At 39.1% G+C, this 13,034-nt stretch overlaps 1 protein-coding gene across 1 annotated transcript; it reads left to right on the plus strand.

Moving 5' to 3' along the window:
* Window positions 1–4,527: 4,527 nt before the first annotated feature.
* On the plus strand, window positions 4,528–13,000 carry LOC109039657 (uncharacterized). Its single transcript, XM_019055247.2, has 5 exons — window positions 4,528–4,723; window positions 5,760–6,017; window positions 7,955–8,164; window positions 9,252–9,602; window positions 12,778–13,000. The coding sequence occupies exons 2-5, from the start codon at window positions 5,810–5,812 to the stop codon at window positions 12,888–12,890; spliced, it is 882 nt and encodes a 293-aa protein (XP_018910792.2). The 5' UTR covers window positions 4,528–4,723; window positions 5,760–5,809; the 3' UTR covers window positions 12,891–13,000.
* The last annotated feature ends 34 nt before the right edge of the window (window positions 13,001–13,034 follow it).

Below are 13,034 nucleotides of genomic sequence, written 5' to 3' on the forward strand. Positions count from 1 at the left end.
CAATAATAACCATTTTATCGAAGGAAATTTCGCAATTCTCGAATGTTCATACGGCGTTTTCCTTAGCACGGCAGAATATCCCACTGTCCCTACATAGGTATTCAAGAGCCTTCCCGCTAGGTGCTTGACATAACTTATGGGCGGCTGCCAAGATCACTCTCTCTCTCTGAATTGCGATTAGTATACTTCCGTGCTAAGGAAGAACGCCGTATGAACATTCGAGAGTTGCCAAATTTCCCTCGACAAAACATGCATTTTTGACGACATTCTTACATATTTTCCCTTGAAATTTTCAGATATTTTAGATTAAATTGCGTAAAAAAGTGTCTGAAAATTTTGGAAAATTATATTTCCAATTTTCCCAGTTAATTCGGTTTTCATCGGAGGAAACTTGGCAACGTCTGAAGGCTCATACGGCGTTCTTCCTTAGCACGGCAGTATAGGAGCGTTTAATAACTGATGGCGGAGCTGCGGAGATACGCGTTGCACGAACTGCACTCGTCCCTTCTCCCGTTGCCCGCTCCTAATCATGGCAATAAAGCGCTTCCTTAAAATCATTTAAAATACCTCTCCAAGTCAGAATGTAAAGCCCTGTGGGATTATCAGGTTGCGACGTGCAGCGAATGAGTAATAGGGTTAAGAGGGTGAAACCTCTTTGCTTTCGCATCACACTCGGTCAACTGCTCCAGCCCCCACCCCCTACCCCTCTTCCTCATTGAAAAACTCGGCTGTGTTGTCGGGTGCCCTCCTTAAATCCACCCTCAAGGCCAGAGACAATATGGACCGATTATTTTCCAAATCGCGTAACCGCCAAAATTGCGAATGCGAAAAATACAAGAAAACCCGTTCTATTAGCTTTGTTGACAATCTTCGGATTCCAAAAAATGAATGTCCTTTTAGAGGGCTGTTTTAAAATCAGACTTGATTGATTATACCAGAGAATACAAAGAAAAACAACCCCTTTATACCTACCACCTAAATAAAGATCGGCGCTTTCGTGATTTGGAAAATGATCGGCTCAAGTGGGACTGGCACAAGTTAAGTTCGGAGGTTAACATTACTTTTTGGATAATTACGATTGATGGGCAACTTGTTGAGCATAAAATTCGCCAAATGGTGACAGATGAATATCGAGGTGAGCACTTTGTAAGGCAAATTTTTGCGATTTAGGTTGAGATTGCAATAGCAATGGCTCAATTCCATGGTCGATGCGATGACCCACTGGGCGATTTCCTTTGCATATCAAAATAGGCCATTCACTTCTAACTTGTCTCTGCTTATATCTGGAGGACCATTTTCGCTCCAAACGATGGTTTGGGGAATTCTTCCAGCTTTAAAAGGGGGTATAGGAGACCTCCTCCGGAAAATTATGGAAAATTGATTTTCCCGAGGAGCAATTTTATGCTACTCTTACGACAGAAAAATTGATCCAATTTCCAACATAGAAGATATGTCATGCATTTACTTTGCAAAATCCTTCACATCTCCTAGTAGAGGCCAAGGAGATTTCTGTGAAAGCCAGGCCCCCCACCCTCCCCCTATTCGCCCTTAGCAGTCCCTCTTGAGCGATTTTTCTCCAGCCCATCTCAGTATGGGGCTTTCAAATCCCACTAATCATTAGACGCCAAAAATCCTAAAATTTACGTAAGGGCCCCATGACATCCAAAATTCCAGTCTTTTCCAAGCTTTTCTAAGTCTGTTTATTAAACTTCAAGAGCATCTTGAGAATCTGGTGGGACTACTTGCTGAGATAAAGAACTAAACATAGTGATTATAAAGAAAAGAGTAGAAAATTACCCGGGGGGCCCGTTGGGTTAGGGTCCCGGGGTGTTGCAGCACCCCGGCTAATCCGGCCCAGATTAGATAAGATGTGCCTGAAAGTGGCAACTTTTCTGGAGTTCTTCCACGGCACCAAGATTTGCGATTCAAATTCACGTCCCCTGTAAAATTTCGCATGAAACACGGTGGTGACAATAGTTTTTTTCTGAGGCGAGGTCCCGAACGCAAAATACTTTCTCAAAGTTGAGGTCGTAATAAAAAGGATATACCCTACTTTATACATGAGTCCACCACCTCTCCAGTCAAACTCTCCATGCACAGATAACAGAGAGCAAATACAGCAAAGGGATTGCCATTTTGGGCTCACAAAGCTAAAAAAAAAACCTAAGATTAAAATCGACTTGGAAAAGCACCCCTTTACGTAAAGAAAGTCAACCCTGAACATAATGGATACATTAGTAGATCGTGATCCCAAGCGCCAATTAAGACGGTCATTTTTTAGCTTCCAGTTGAATTACATTTTGCAATAAGGAACCACTATCTCTGGCTCTCCCATAAATGCACATATTTGCACAGGGAAACTAATGACATATATTATATTGTTTCTAAAATGGGCGAAAAATAGTGGTTCCTTGTTGCAAAATGTAATCCAGTCATGGCAACTTTTCCGATGTACTTATTTCTACCTCTGTATTGAATATTTGACCGAATAAAGAGGTGGATGCTCTTGAAGAATATCGACGGTGAAACTACCAAACCACGTATCTCGCGTTTGCGACGTCGCAGACTTCCTGTCATACTTTATTTTTTAAATGAAAAACTACTTAACATCCAGTCTTGAAAATTTCTGTGATTTTTCCTCTTTGTGCGGAGAAAATTCCGTGAAAATTTCAAGGAATGATATTGATTTGGTCTACTTCAAATAAATAAAATGTGAGCGTAGATTTTTAAACACCGCAAACGAGATACGTGGTTTGGTAGTTTCACCGTCGATATGCGTATTCAGCATGCAAATCGTATGGCTCACAGCAGAGGGAGAAGGACGAAGAAAACTTATTTATGATCCTTTTTAATTTCTTGGTTGATGAACAAAAGGTAAAGGAGAAAAGAAAACAAGGAAAACAAGAATAACATAGAGGAGGTGAGAGAGCCTGAAACACATTTAAGAAATTGCTTTTGAACGCAACAACGATGCGGGGACGGGAGGATTCCTAACGTAGACACATTCTTAAACAAATTTCCATCTTCTTAATCACTTTTTCATACAACTTCATCCATCTCAGCATATTCACGAGTGTAGACAAAACAAATTCAGGAGAAGGATGTTCTCAAATACTATCAAATTTTCAAAAAGCCCCTTGTTTCTACGCATATGACCCACACTGCCGTGCTAAGGAAAAACGCTGTATGAGCCTTTAAGCGTTGCCGAAATTCCTTGGACAAATCATTAATTTTCAGGAAAATTTGTGAATATTTTTCTTCCTATTTATCAGATAATTTTCTTTGAAATTTGATCCTAAGTGTCTGAAGATTTCAAGGAAAAATATTCATAACTTTCCTCAAAGTTAAACATTTTATCGGAGAAAATTTGGCAACTCTCGAATGTTCATACGGCGTTCTTCCTTAGCACGTCAGCACAGCACTAGTAAGAAAAAATAATATAAGTAACTAGATTCCTGACTATGTGTGTCCTCCGGAAAATTTGGTACTGGCTACTAAAGTGCAATTGCAGCCAAAAATCAAGTAGTCACTAGCACTATTTCCGCAGAGTAGGAGGAAGAAAAAGATGATGAAGACGGACAAGAGGAAGGAGAGAAATAATCAAACGAATCTTTGAGAGAGAATATGAACACGATCAATTTTGGTGTCCCTGCGGTTTTGCGTTCCACGCGAGTGTCTATTTATCGTTGAATCGATATCGAATGACCTTGATCGATAGAATAAAGAATTGCTGAGATAAGGATTTATCGATTAGGATTATTCGATATTGATTCAACATTCCAAGCGTTGACGTCAGGGACATATGGGAACAACATAGCTCGTTAGAGTCGTCAAGAACCAACTCAATATGATCTGTGCATAAGAATGGTAAGTCTCACGGTGATATGACGTTGTCTCTGAAATAGTCTGTGCGCGCGTTCTGAGAATGCGAAAGGCATGAGCATCGCCGTTGGATTTCCTTCAATTGGATGGGTATGCAACATCGCCTCCGATGTGCGCGAATAGTTGCTCGCGCCAGGGTGTTTGGTTTAGATTTGAGATAGTGCCATATTGTTTTTATTCTATGTCCAATAAAATTGCTTTCTCTGCTTTTCTCCGTTCAAAGAATATTTTGGTCAATGTGATCCGTCATGAAACCTTCTTAATAATATTTTAATACATCGAACATATTATACATATGAGTATGAAAATTTCTCGGTTGAAAATTAAGGTCCTTCCAAAGTTTTGAAAAGTTTCAGGTTTTTGTTAAATTCCATCCAATATCAAGGGGGATCTACGAATTACAACGCGATTCCTTGAACAAAAAAAAAAAGAGGAAGAAACACTATTATTACAATTTCTTCTATGTTCTATTTCTTTAATTTCACCGATTTAGTTTCAGTTTTCAGACGATAAAAGAAGTTTGAAGGAGAGAAAGTCGTTTAAAGTGAACTTTTTAGACAATTCTAGCTCTGCTCCCAAGCGTCAAGCTCAGGAAGGAAAGGCTTGAAAATATCGATCAAACTTCATTTTGCGAATGCAGCAGTAAACAAACTGCACGTGGGAATCGGGTAGCGTCTTTCAGTACCTCTTTTCACTTTCAGACTAGGGACCACGTTTAAAGATGCAATTTTTATTGCTCCCTCAGCCCTGAAATTGTTCCTTCAGATCTCTATCGAAAACTGCATGTTAAACTACTTCAAGTCCATTGCTTCCAGTTCCTCTACCAGTGCTTAAAATAGAGGTTAGTTTCAATTTAAGTTGATACTAATGTAAAATTGATTATACCGGTGGATTTCAAGATATTATCTCTTAATGATTAGTATATGATATAAATAAACTGGTAATCACCAATTCTAGTCAAAGGAAGTAACTCGAAACTCTGGTCGTTCAAATAAATCTATTTACCGACCTCACAACAGGTAAGTAAAATTACAGTCCTATATTGAGGACTGAGCATTCATATGACAGTATTTGCGAAGTTCTGATTAGCTGTTTTATTTTTGTTAGCATTTGTCTTACAATACTAATTTATTGTAAAAGTCACACAAATAGCGATGCTAGACAGCATTATATGGACCACATTTTGCAATAAGGTATCACTATTTTTGGCTTATTTTAGAAACAGCATATACCCCATTAGTTTCCCTATGCAGAAAGATGCTTCTATACAGAAGAGCCAGAGATAGCGGTGCCTTATCGCAAAATGCAATCCATATTGCCGTGCAAATGGAAAACGCCGCGCGTGCATTTCATTTTAATGAAATGTTTATTTTGAGGGTGAGCTATGAATATTTTCTCTTGAAAATTTTAGTTATTAAAGATCTTAGTAACTACGAATTTTTCAGAAAAAACGGTGGGAAATATTCACAGATTTCCTTGAAATTGTTTATTTTATCAAAGAAAATCTGGCATCATCTGAGGGCTTTGCCATGTGTTCTTCCTAAACACGGCAGTAAAGGTAACCCACTTGATACGAGAGAAGAAAATAGACTGCACCGAGTGACGGTGCGCTTTGAATACTATGGCGTAACCTTCCGCGAGAAACGAATTTTAAGCCACCTGTTCAAGAATAGCGCGGGTAGATGCTCCTCTTTGTGTCCCGTAATCTGTATGCAATGATGCAGGGTTGCATTTCGGCTCCGTTACAGGAGAAAACAGAAGTAAATAATTTGAAAAAAATGCAACCTTGTATTTGTGCGGGGCACTAAATTCACATCTCTCATGAGTCGAAGTATTCTGCAAAATGAAGTCGTTGCGCTAATTATTCTTAATTTTAGGGTGACTATTTGGAACTGAGATTAATTAATGGACATCATTATTACAAAGGATGTTCAAGAAACTAGCCAGAGATGTCATTACGTCGAAGAGAGAAGACTTCGATTCGATTCTGAAAAGAGGCTTACAAAAACAAAGAGAGGAGGTTGCGTTGGCATTGCAACGTTTCCCTTACTTCGATGACTGGGGTGAGGAGATCATCAAAGAGACTTGCTCTGTGTCCAACGTCAGAAGTTATCTGCCTAACAAGTTGGTTTTAGGTAAGTTCATGTCATTCGATGGGGCTGGTAAAATGTCTTCTTATTAAGAGCTTCTTGTTTCCTTCGGGCAAACAACTATCAAAAATTCAGGCATTTGTGCTCCACCCCTAAGAGTTAGTTGATCCACAGAAGGAAGCAGAAATCCGATACGACAGAGAGAATTTGTCCTTGAAAGTTTCACATAGATGGCGATAAGGTTCTAGATGTCATACGGATTTTCTAATTGTCGACTTCTGAACCAAGTTCTAAACAAACTTTTTATAAATATTTTTGCCGAGAATTACACGTTTTCTGTAAGTATCATTTTTTCGGTAGCCCCGCGAAACACTTAAGAGTGATGAAATAAAACAGAGAATGACATATACTCTCTGAAATATATCGATCGTATTCCGAGAATAAAAATGTATTTAATTTATTTTTTTCACGTCAATTGTTGGCAGAGTAAGAAAGATCGCAGTTTTTCGGCAAAAAGTCAGATTTTTCAAAAATTACAAAATAGAACATTTTCATTGAAGACAGATGAAAATACTATTTTTCAATTCCCGTGCATATTAATTGTCTATGTAGAAAACGGACTTCGGACAAGTCCTCTCATGGAGAAAAATTCCCAGTTAAAATTGACCACGCATAAAAGTTTAGGGAATTCTACTTCTTTTTCCTTTGCTTTTAATTTTTTAAAATAATCGAAACACATTTTCCTCGGTTTTCTAATGGACTAAAGATTCACCAAGAGCAATTGCGCATTGATACTTCAAGGCACGTGTTTCCTTTTCAAATGAGTTCGCCTTCAATTTTGATGCCACTTCCCGCACAACATTGAAGCACGAATAGTTGCTGTAAGGAATTAATATTATACATAGGTACTCTTGGCCAAATTTGCACCCAAAAAAGGATGCTGATTTAAAATTCCGGTTGTAAAAAAAAGTGTGCGACAACTCACAAAACGCTGAATTGACCGCTACAGCAGTTACTTTAGCAATGTCAAAACGTGAAACTAACTGCCAAGGCGGTTAATTCAGCGTTTTGTAATGCTAAATTCACCGCTACAGCAGTTACTCTAGCAATGTGAAAATGTAAAACTAACTGCCATAAGGCGGTTAATTCAGCGTTTTGTAAGTTGTCGGACACTTTTTTACATCCAAAATGATAAATTAGCACCCCTTTTTTCGGGCTGTAACGAATTTTCCTCGCTTTTTCGGCAACATCGTGGACCTTCCAAACGAGCGTGAAAGGAACCTTGCTTTGAATAAGATTCAGAGATAACCCGTGTTAATATCAAAGGTCGCGCCGGTGGACGCACCTGAAAAGAAAGTTGGGTGATTTATGAGTCGAAAGCTCCGGGACCCGATTAACCCGTTTTCATTTACGCCAGCATCTCTGCCGTGCTAAGGGAAGAACGCCGTACGAGCATTCGAGAGTTGCCAAATTTCTCCGAAAAAAACCATGTATTTTTGAGGGAAGTTAAGCTTATTTTCCCCTGAAATTTTCAGATATGTTGGATTAAATTGCGAACAAAATTGTCTGTAATATTCGACGAAAAATATTTACAAGTTTTGCAGTGAATTTGCTATTAATTGAAGGAAATTTGGCAACGTCTGAAGGCTCATACGGCGTTTTTCCTCAGCACCGCAGACCTGGGCATCGATGAACCTCGCCTAGAGTCACACTGTCTATAGAGGGGGCGCACAACCTACATTAGAGATTCAAATTGAAAGTGAATTTAAGGTGGCTCTTCAGCTCATTGGAAAAGGATTCGAAAGTCGATTGATTCAGTGATGATTTCTGGATTCTAGGGCGTTTCTTCAGGATTTTTGAGCAGCGCATTTGACTCCCGAACTTTGGAATTTGTACATATGATTATAGATTTGCGTTTTCGCTTGTAACACTTGAAACACCCTCGCCTTAGCACTTGAAACATCCCGTCTCTCTCTTTACAGACGGAACAAAAGGAGCTTCGCAAAACTTCACGTATTTCATTTTAGACGGCAGCTGTTGCGTGATTCATCGTCTACGAGTAACATCCAACCTCGTCGCCGGCCAGTGTAAATTCAAAATGTCCCCAGACCAAAGTGATTCGGCCTCTCCAAATTCTCAGAGCATCTACATGCAAACATGTATATTCAGAGCTGGTGTTTGTTTCGGTCTAGGTTAGGAAAACATGATTTTTTCAATCATTCCTCCGTGCTAAGAAAAAGCGTTGTATGAACATTCAGACGTTCCTATATTTCTGTTTCCAAAAGCAGAATGTTTCTGACGATTCGGTAAGGATGTTTCTTTGAATTTTTAGGACTTTCATTCAAAATTCAATCCGATGCCTGAAGATTTTGAGGCAAAATTTTCATAATTATTCTAAAAAGACAGTATTCTTTTCAGATCAACTTTGGCTACTTTAAATTGATTATGTGGCATTTCTTCGTAGCACAGCAACATTCCGCCATTGACGCAATCTTCTTAAGACTTTTAAAAGACGTATAAGTGAGACGAAAAGTATAACGTAAATCAAGTAAACATGGGAGAAAAATTAGAGTCCCAGTATTATACTGCCTTCACTTCAATCGATTCATTCACCGTCAATTTTGAAATAAAATTAGAATTAATAAAAAAACAAAATTCTAAATACGATATTTGTAGTTTGCCTAATGTTTCTCGGTAAAATATTTCTTGGGGAAGTTCAGTCTATTTTTTCTTTAAATCTTCGGATTTCAATTCAAATTGCGGATAAAATTCTTCAAAAAATTTTACAGGTAATACGACCAGTGTTCGAAACTCACCTTTGAGTTTTAGGAGCCATGTGGCGCATCAAGCTCGATTTTTAGGCGCCATTGAAGATTTTTTAGGGGCAAAATTGACTTTTTGCCTATACCTTACGGCGCATTTAGTGAAAAGTTAGACCCAAGATGTTTTCTTAAGAGAATTAGTAAGTAGCTGTAACTTGGGGAAGACAAAAGCACTAAGAATGAAATCTCGAAGAATGGAAATGCAAGTAGTGCGGAATATTTTGAGTTTTTTCAATTCAAATAAATTTGTTTTTTTTTTCTTTATGTGACTTCCTGTGAAAATCCAGATTTTTAGGGGGCAATTTTTCGGGGCCACGATGGCGCAGAGCCTTCATTTTTTAGGCGCATTTGGCGCGTTGGTGCCTGTGAGTTTCGAACACTGGTAACACCTGAAGGCTGATACAACATTTTTCCTTCATGGCAGCATAATCGAATAGTTACTGGGTCGATGTTTCAGGTGAAAATCTTGAGAACAAGTGGGTTGTGGCCCAGAACGCGGTGAAGTGCCTGAGGATCCCATTACACGTGCTCATGGCCAACAATAAAGGCAACGTGTGGTGCCGGATCCGGCAGTTTCTCGACCTCCGATTCCCCAGTAGCGACGAAGTGTTCAAACAATTCGTGGCGCAGAGAACCTGGACAGAATTCCGCAAGAAGAATTTTGAACTGTGCATCAAAAGGAGGAGCACGAGAAGTGGGATCAGTTACACGGATGTTCCATATTGCTACCGAGTGAATAGCAGTTTGCCGGCTCTACACCATCCCACCGCTAAGAGGCTCAAATCTAAACGAAAATCAACATCATCGGGTGCGTACTACCGTCGAAAGAGAACTCCGTATGAGAATTTGGACTACTTACATTTTTTCAAATAGGAGCTAATATCCAGGCTCATTTTAGAAACAACGTGTGTTCTTCTCTTCCTGCAGACATGTTTCTTTGTTATTGTGCAAACAGGTGATCTGGTGATCCCTCCACTTCTTCTACTTCTTCTACTTCTTCTACTTCTACTTCTTCCTCTACTTTTTCTACTTCTTCTACTTCCTCTACTTTTTCTACTTCTTCTACTTCCTCTACTTCCTCTACTTTGTCTACTTCTTCTATTTCTTCTACTTCTTCTACATCTTCTACATCTTCTTCTTTTTCTTCATCATCTTCTTTCTGTTCTTTCACCTCCTCTCCCACTCTGATTTTCCTTTGCAGAGTCACTTAAAAAATGTATGCACTCACGCTACAAAAAGTATAGGTCGGAGCCACATACAGACTGTAGAAAATTTGATGCCGACCTAAGAATATAGATAGAGTCCATTTCAGTATGGACAAATATTGCATACGAAGAGCATGAACTCGCGTCCATACTGTATGGACCCCCAGCGTCCATACCCTATGAACCCTCAGCGTCCATACTCTATGAACAGTAAGTTCATACACCTGCTTTAACATACACGCATGTTTACAGCACATCTCTGCTCTAGTCGTGAAAACTAGACCGTATGTGCGAGCGGTTCATACCTTAAATGTTCCAAGCAGTATAAGCTCTCGCCACATGACCATTTTTCCAGTGAATAAATGTTTTTACGCATGAAGTAGAGGGACATTTGGTTCCTTTTTGCACGATGTACTCCATTTTTAGATTGCGAAATACTATGACCAATAAGACACGAATTTTCTGGATAACATGTGAATTTTTCCCCTTGAATTTTTCAGAGAATTTCAGTCGCAATTTTATATAATGCGCCTGAAATTTTAAGGGAAAATATTCATAATTTCTGATCGGCTTTAATATCCAACCCAGAAAAATTTGGCAACGTCTGAAAGTTCATGCAACTTTTTACTGCAGCATATGAAGAGGGAACAGTTGTTACAGGTTAATAGTTGACATCTACGTCGTTTTTTTATGACCAATGAGAGAACAGCGTGGAAAATTATGGTTAGAGATCTTGTAACAATTTGGTATCAACCCTAGAGCTCCGTTTGAGTTCGCTCCAAATGTGATGCATAAAAAAATAACGACGGTAGCGGCATCGCTAGAGTACGAGGTCTGTTAGATTAGAAACCGGATTTTGGTGATAACTAGCCCAGTGTGCGTCCGAATTAGGTTTTCTTGAGCTTTCCTGATAGCTGGTAATATACTTAAGAACGCTACGTTTACAGATTTTATTTATTTTGATCAGTGTTTATTCTGTGTCATCTTGAATACGAGTAAGTCAGGTGCGTTTTGCGATTTTCATCATGCGATCGCTGATAGAGCAAAGGTTCAACATTAACTTTTGTTTTAAACTCGGTATACCTTGTACCAAAACTTTTGGTATGCTAAGTAGAGTTTACCAAGATCATTTTATAAGTTGTTTCCACTGTTTTGGGTGGTTTAAACGATTCAAAACTGGTCAGGAGTTCGTCGAAGATGAGGAGCTTGGGAATCGATCATCAACGGCAACTGGCATTTGTCACGTGGAAGAAAAGCGGGCAAAAGTGCTCGAAAATGGTCGTTTCGAGCTCGCTGAACAGTGTAATATTTCTGAGGGCTCTGTACATACAATTTTGATAGAATATATAGACACGCATCAAGTTTCAGGTACACTTGCCCCTTGATTGTTCTCCGTTGAACGAAAATCCAACCAAATGTCAATTTCCCTTTAGCTGCTTGAACGTTCTAACAATGATCCTACATTTTTGGATAGGATAATTTTCGGTGAAAATACTTGATTGTACGCCTAAGATATGAAGACGAAACTCCAATCATCCTTGTGGGTTGAAAAATGTAGTGCAAGACCGAAAAAAGAGAGACAAGTTCGGTCAAATATAAAAATCGCAAAACACCCATGAGGTTGCCTTACTTCAACCCACGTACCAACGAAGCTAATGAAGATTTTTCAAATTTGTGAACGTAGCGTTCTTAAGTATATTACCAGCTATCAGGAAAGCTGAAGAAAACCTAATTCGGACGCACATTGGGTTAGTTATCACCAAAATCCGGTTTCTAAACTAACAGACCTCGTATGTGCATAAAATTATTGCATAAAATTAGTATCACTCACTTGGTGAAACTCAAGGAAAATTGGAATGTTACGCGATTTTACTCCCTGTTTCCCATGGTTGCAGCGGACGAAGTATCATCGAATTATCATCCTCTCAAAAGTCGATTAGTTTGGTAGAAGTTTATTAATTAAGTAGGAATTGATGAACTGAAAAATTAAGCGAATGAATGATCTGGGCATTTTTTCTATCGAACTGTAAAAAACCGCAGATGCCGCAAGTTGAATAATCACATCAAACACAGTGCGGCCGGCGCGGGCTGCGCGCGCACAGCACGGAACGTCCAGTAGCGCCTTACAAGACCGCATGATACTTCATGCATTGCGCGCACAGCACGGTGCGCGCGACGCATAGTATAGCTCCTTACAAGTCTGCAGGATACTTCATGCATTGCGCCTATACCACGGTGCGCGCTCAAGTCGTTGAAAAGCTTTATTTTTTCGGTGTCGAACCTATCCCGGTGTACACAATTTCCAAACAATACACACCGCGAGCTTGCAATCCTAGGATCACAGGATTAGCTGAGTGAAACGAGCGTTTCGTTTCTTGTTCAGTTAACTTGTCAGTGATTTTGATGGGCTCCAGCGTATTTTTCAACTCGTTTTACGTTGAGTTTTTAACCCTTTATTGCATAGCGTTGTATGAAAGCAACAAATGGTTTTCATCTTTATTTCTATGCTGGAGTATTAAATTGAATCAAAGCAAGAAATAATTTTTGGGGATCATTTTAAGTCTAATCTCCTAACTTTAAAGAAAACTACAAAAATCAATTCCAACTGACTCCATTCTTGGAAAAATACTGTAAAATGTAGATTTTCTCTTCAAAAACACTCTCGTTGAACGCAGTTTTCTCAGAATCACAAAATGTCACTTCAGTTCATGTCATCCGCACAAGACAAGGTTCAATTGAAAAATACATGGATTATGAAGAAACATTTTTTTGTTGCAGATGAAACGCGTTTAAGTGGAGCTGATTTGAAACTTCTGAAAGACCAAAACGAAATCTATGAGGACTTTTTGGATTCTATGGTGCACTTAAGGTTGAGATCAGTGTTGAAATAATCGTTCGGGAATACATCAATGCAATCGAACAACAAAGTAGTTCTCACTACATCTACAACAACATATACCTATATCATGACCTAACTTCGGCATAGGTGATTATAATGACATTACACGGCATGCGGCACTGTGGGAGAGTAGAAT

The sequence above is a fragment of the Bemisia tabaci genome, chromosome 2, assembly GCF_918797505.1.
Source record: "Bemisia tabaci chromosome 2, PGI_BMITA_v3".
NCBI lineage: Eukaryota > Metazoa > Arthropoda > Insecta > Hemiptera > Aleyrodidae > Bemisia > Bemisia tabaci.

Coding starts and splice junctions, on each gene's coding strand:
- LOC109039657 (XM_019055247.2), top strand. CDS start 5,810: ATGTTCAAGAAACTAGCCAGAGATGTCATTACGTCGAAGAGAGAAGAC. Junction 6,018..7,954: donor GCCTAACAAGTTGGTTTTAG/GTAAGTTCATGT, acceptor CTCTCTTTACAG/ACGGAACAAAAGGAGCTTCG. Junction 8,165..9,251: donor TGGTGTTTGTTTCGGTCTAG/GTTAGGAAAACA, acceptor TCGATGTTTCAG/GTGAAAATCTTGAGAACAAG.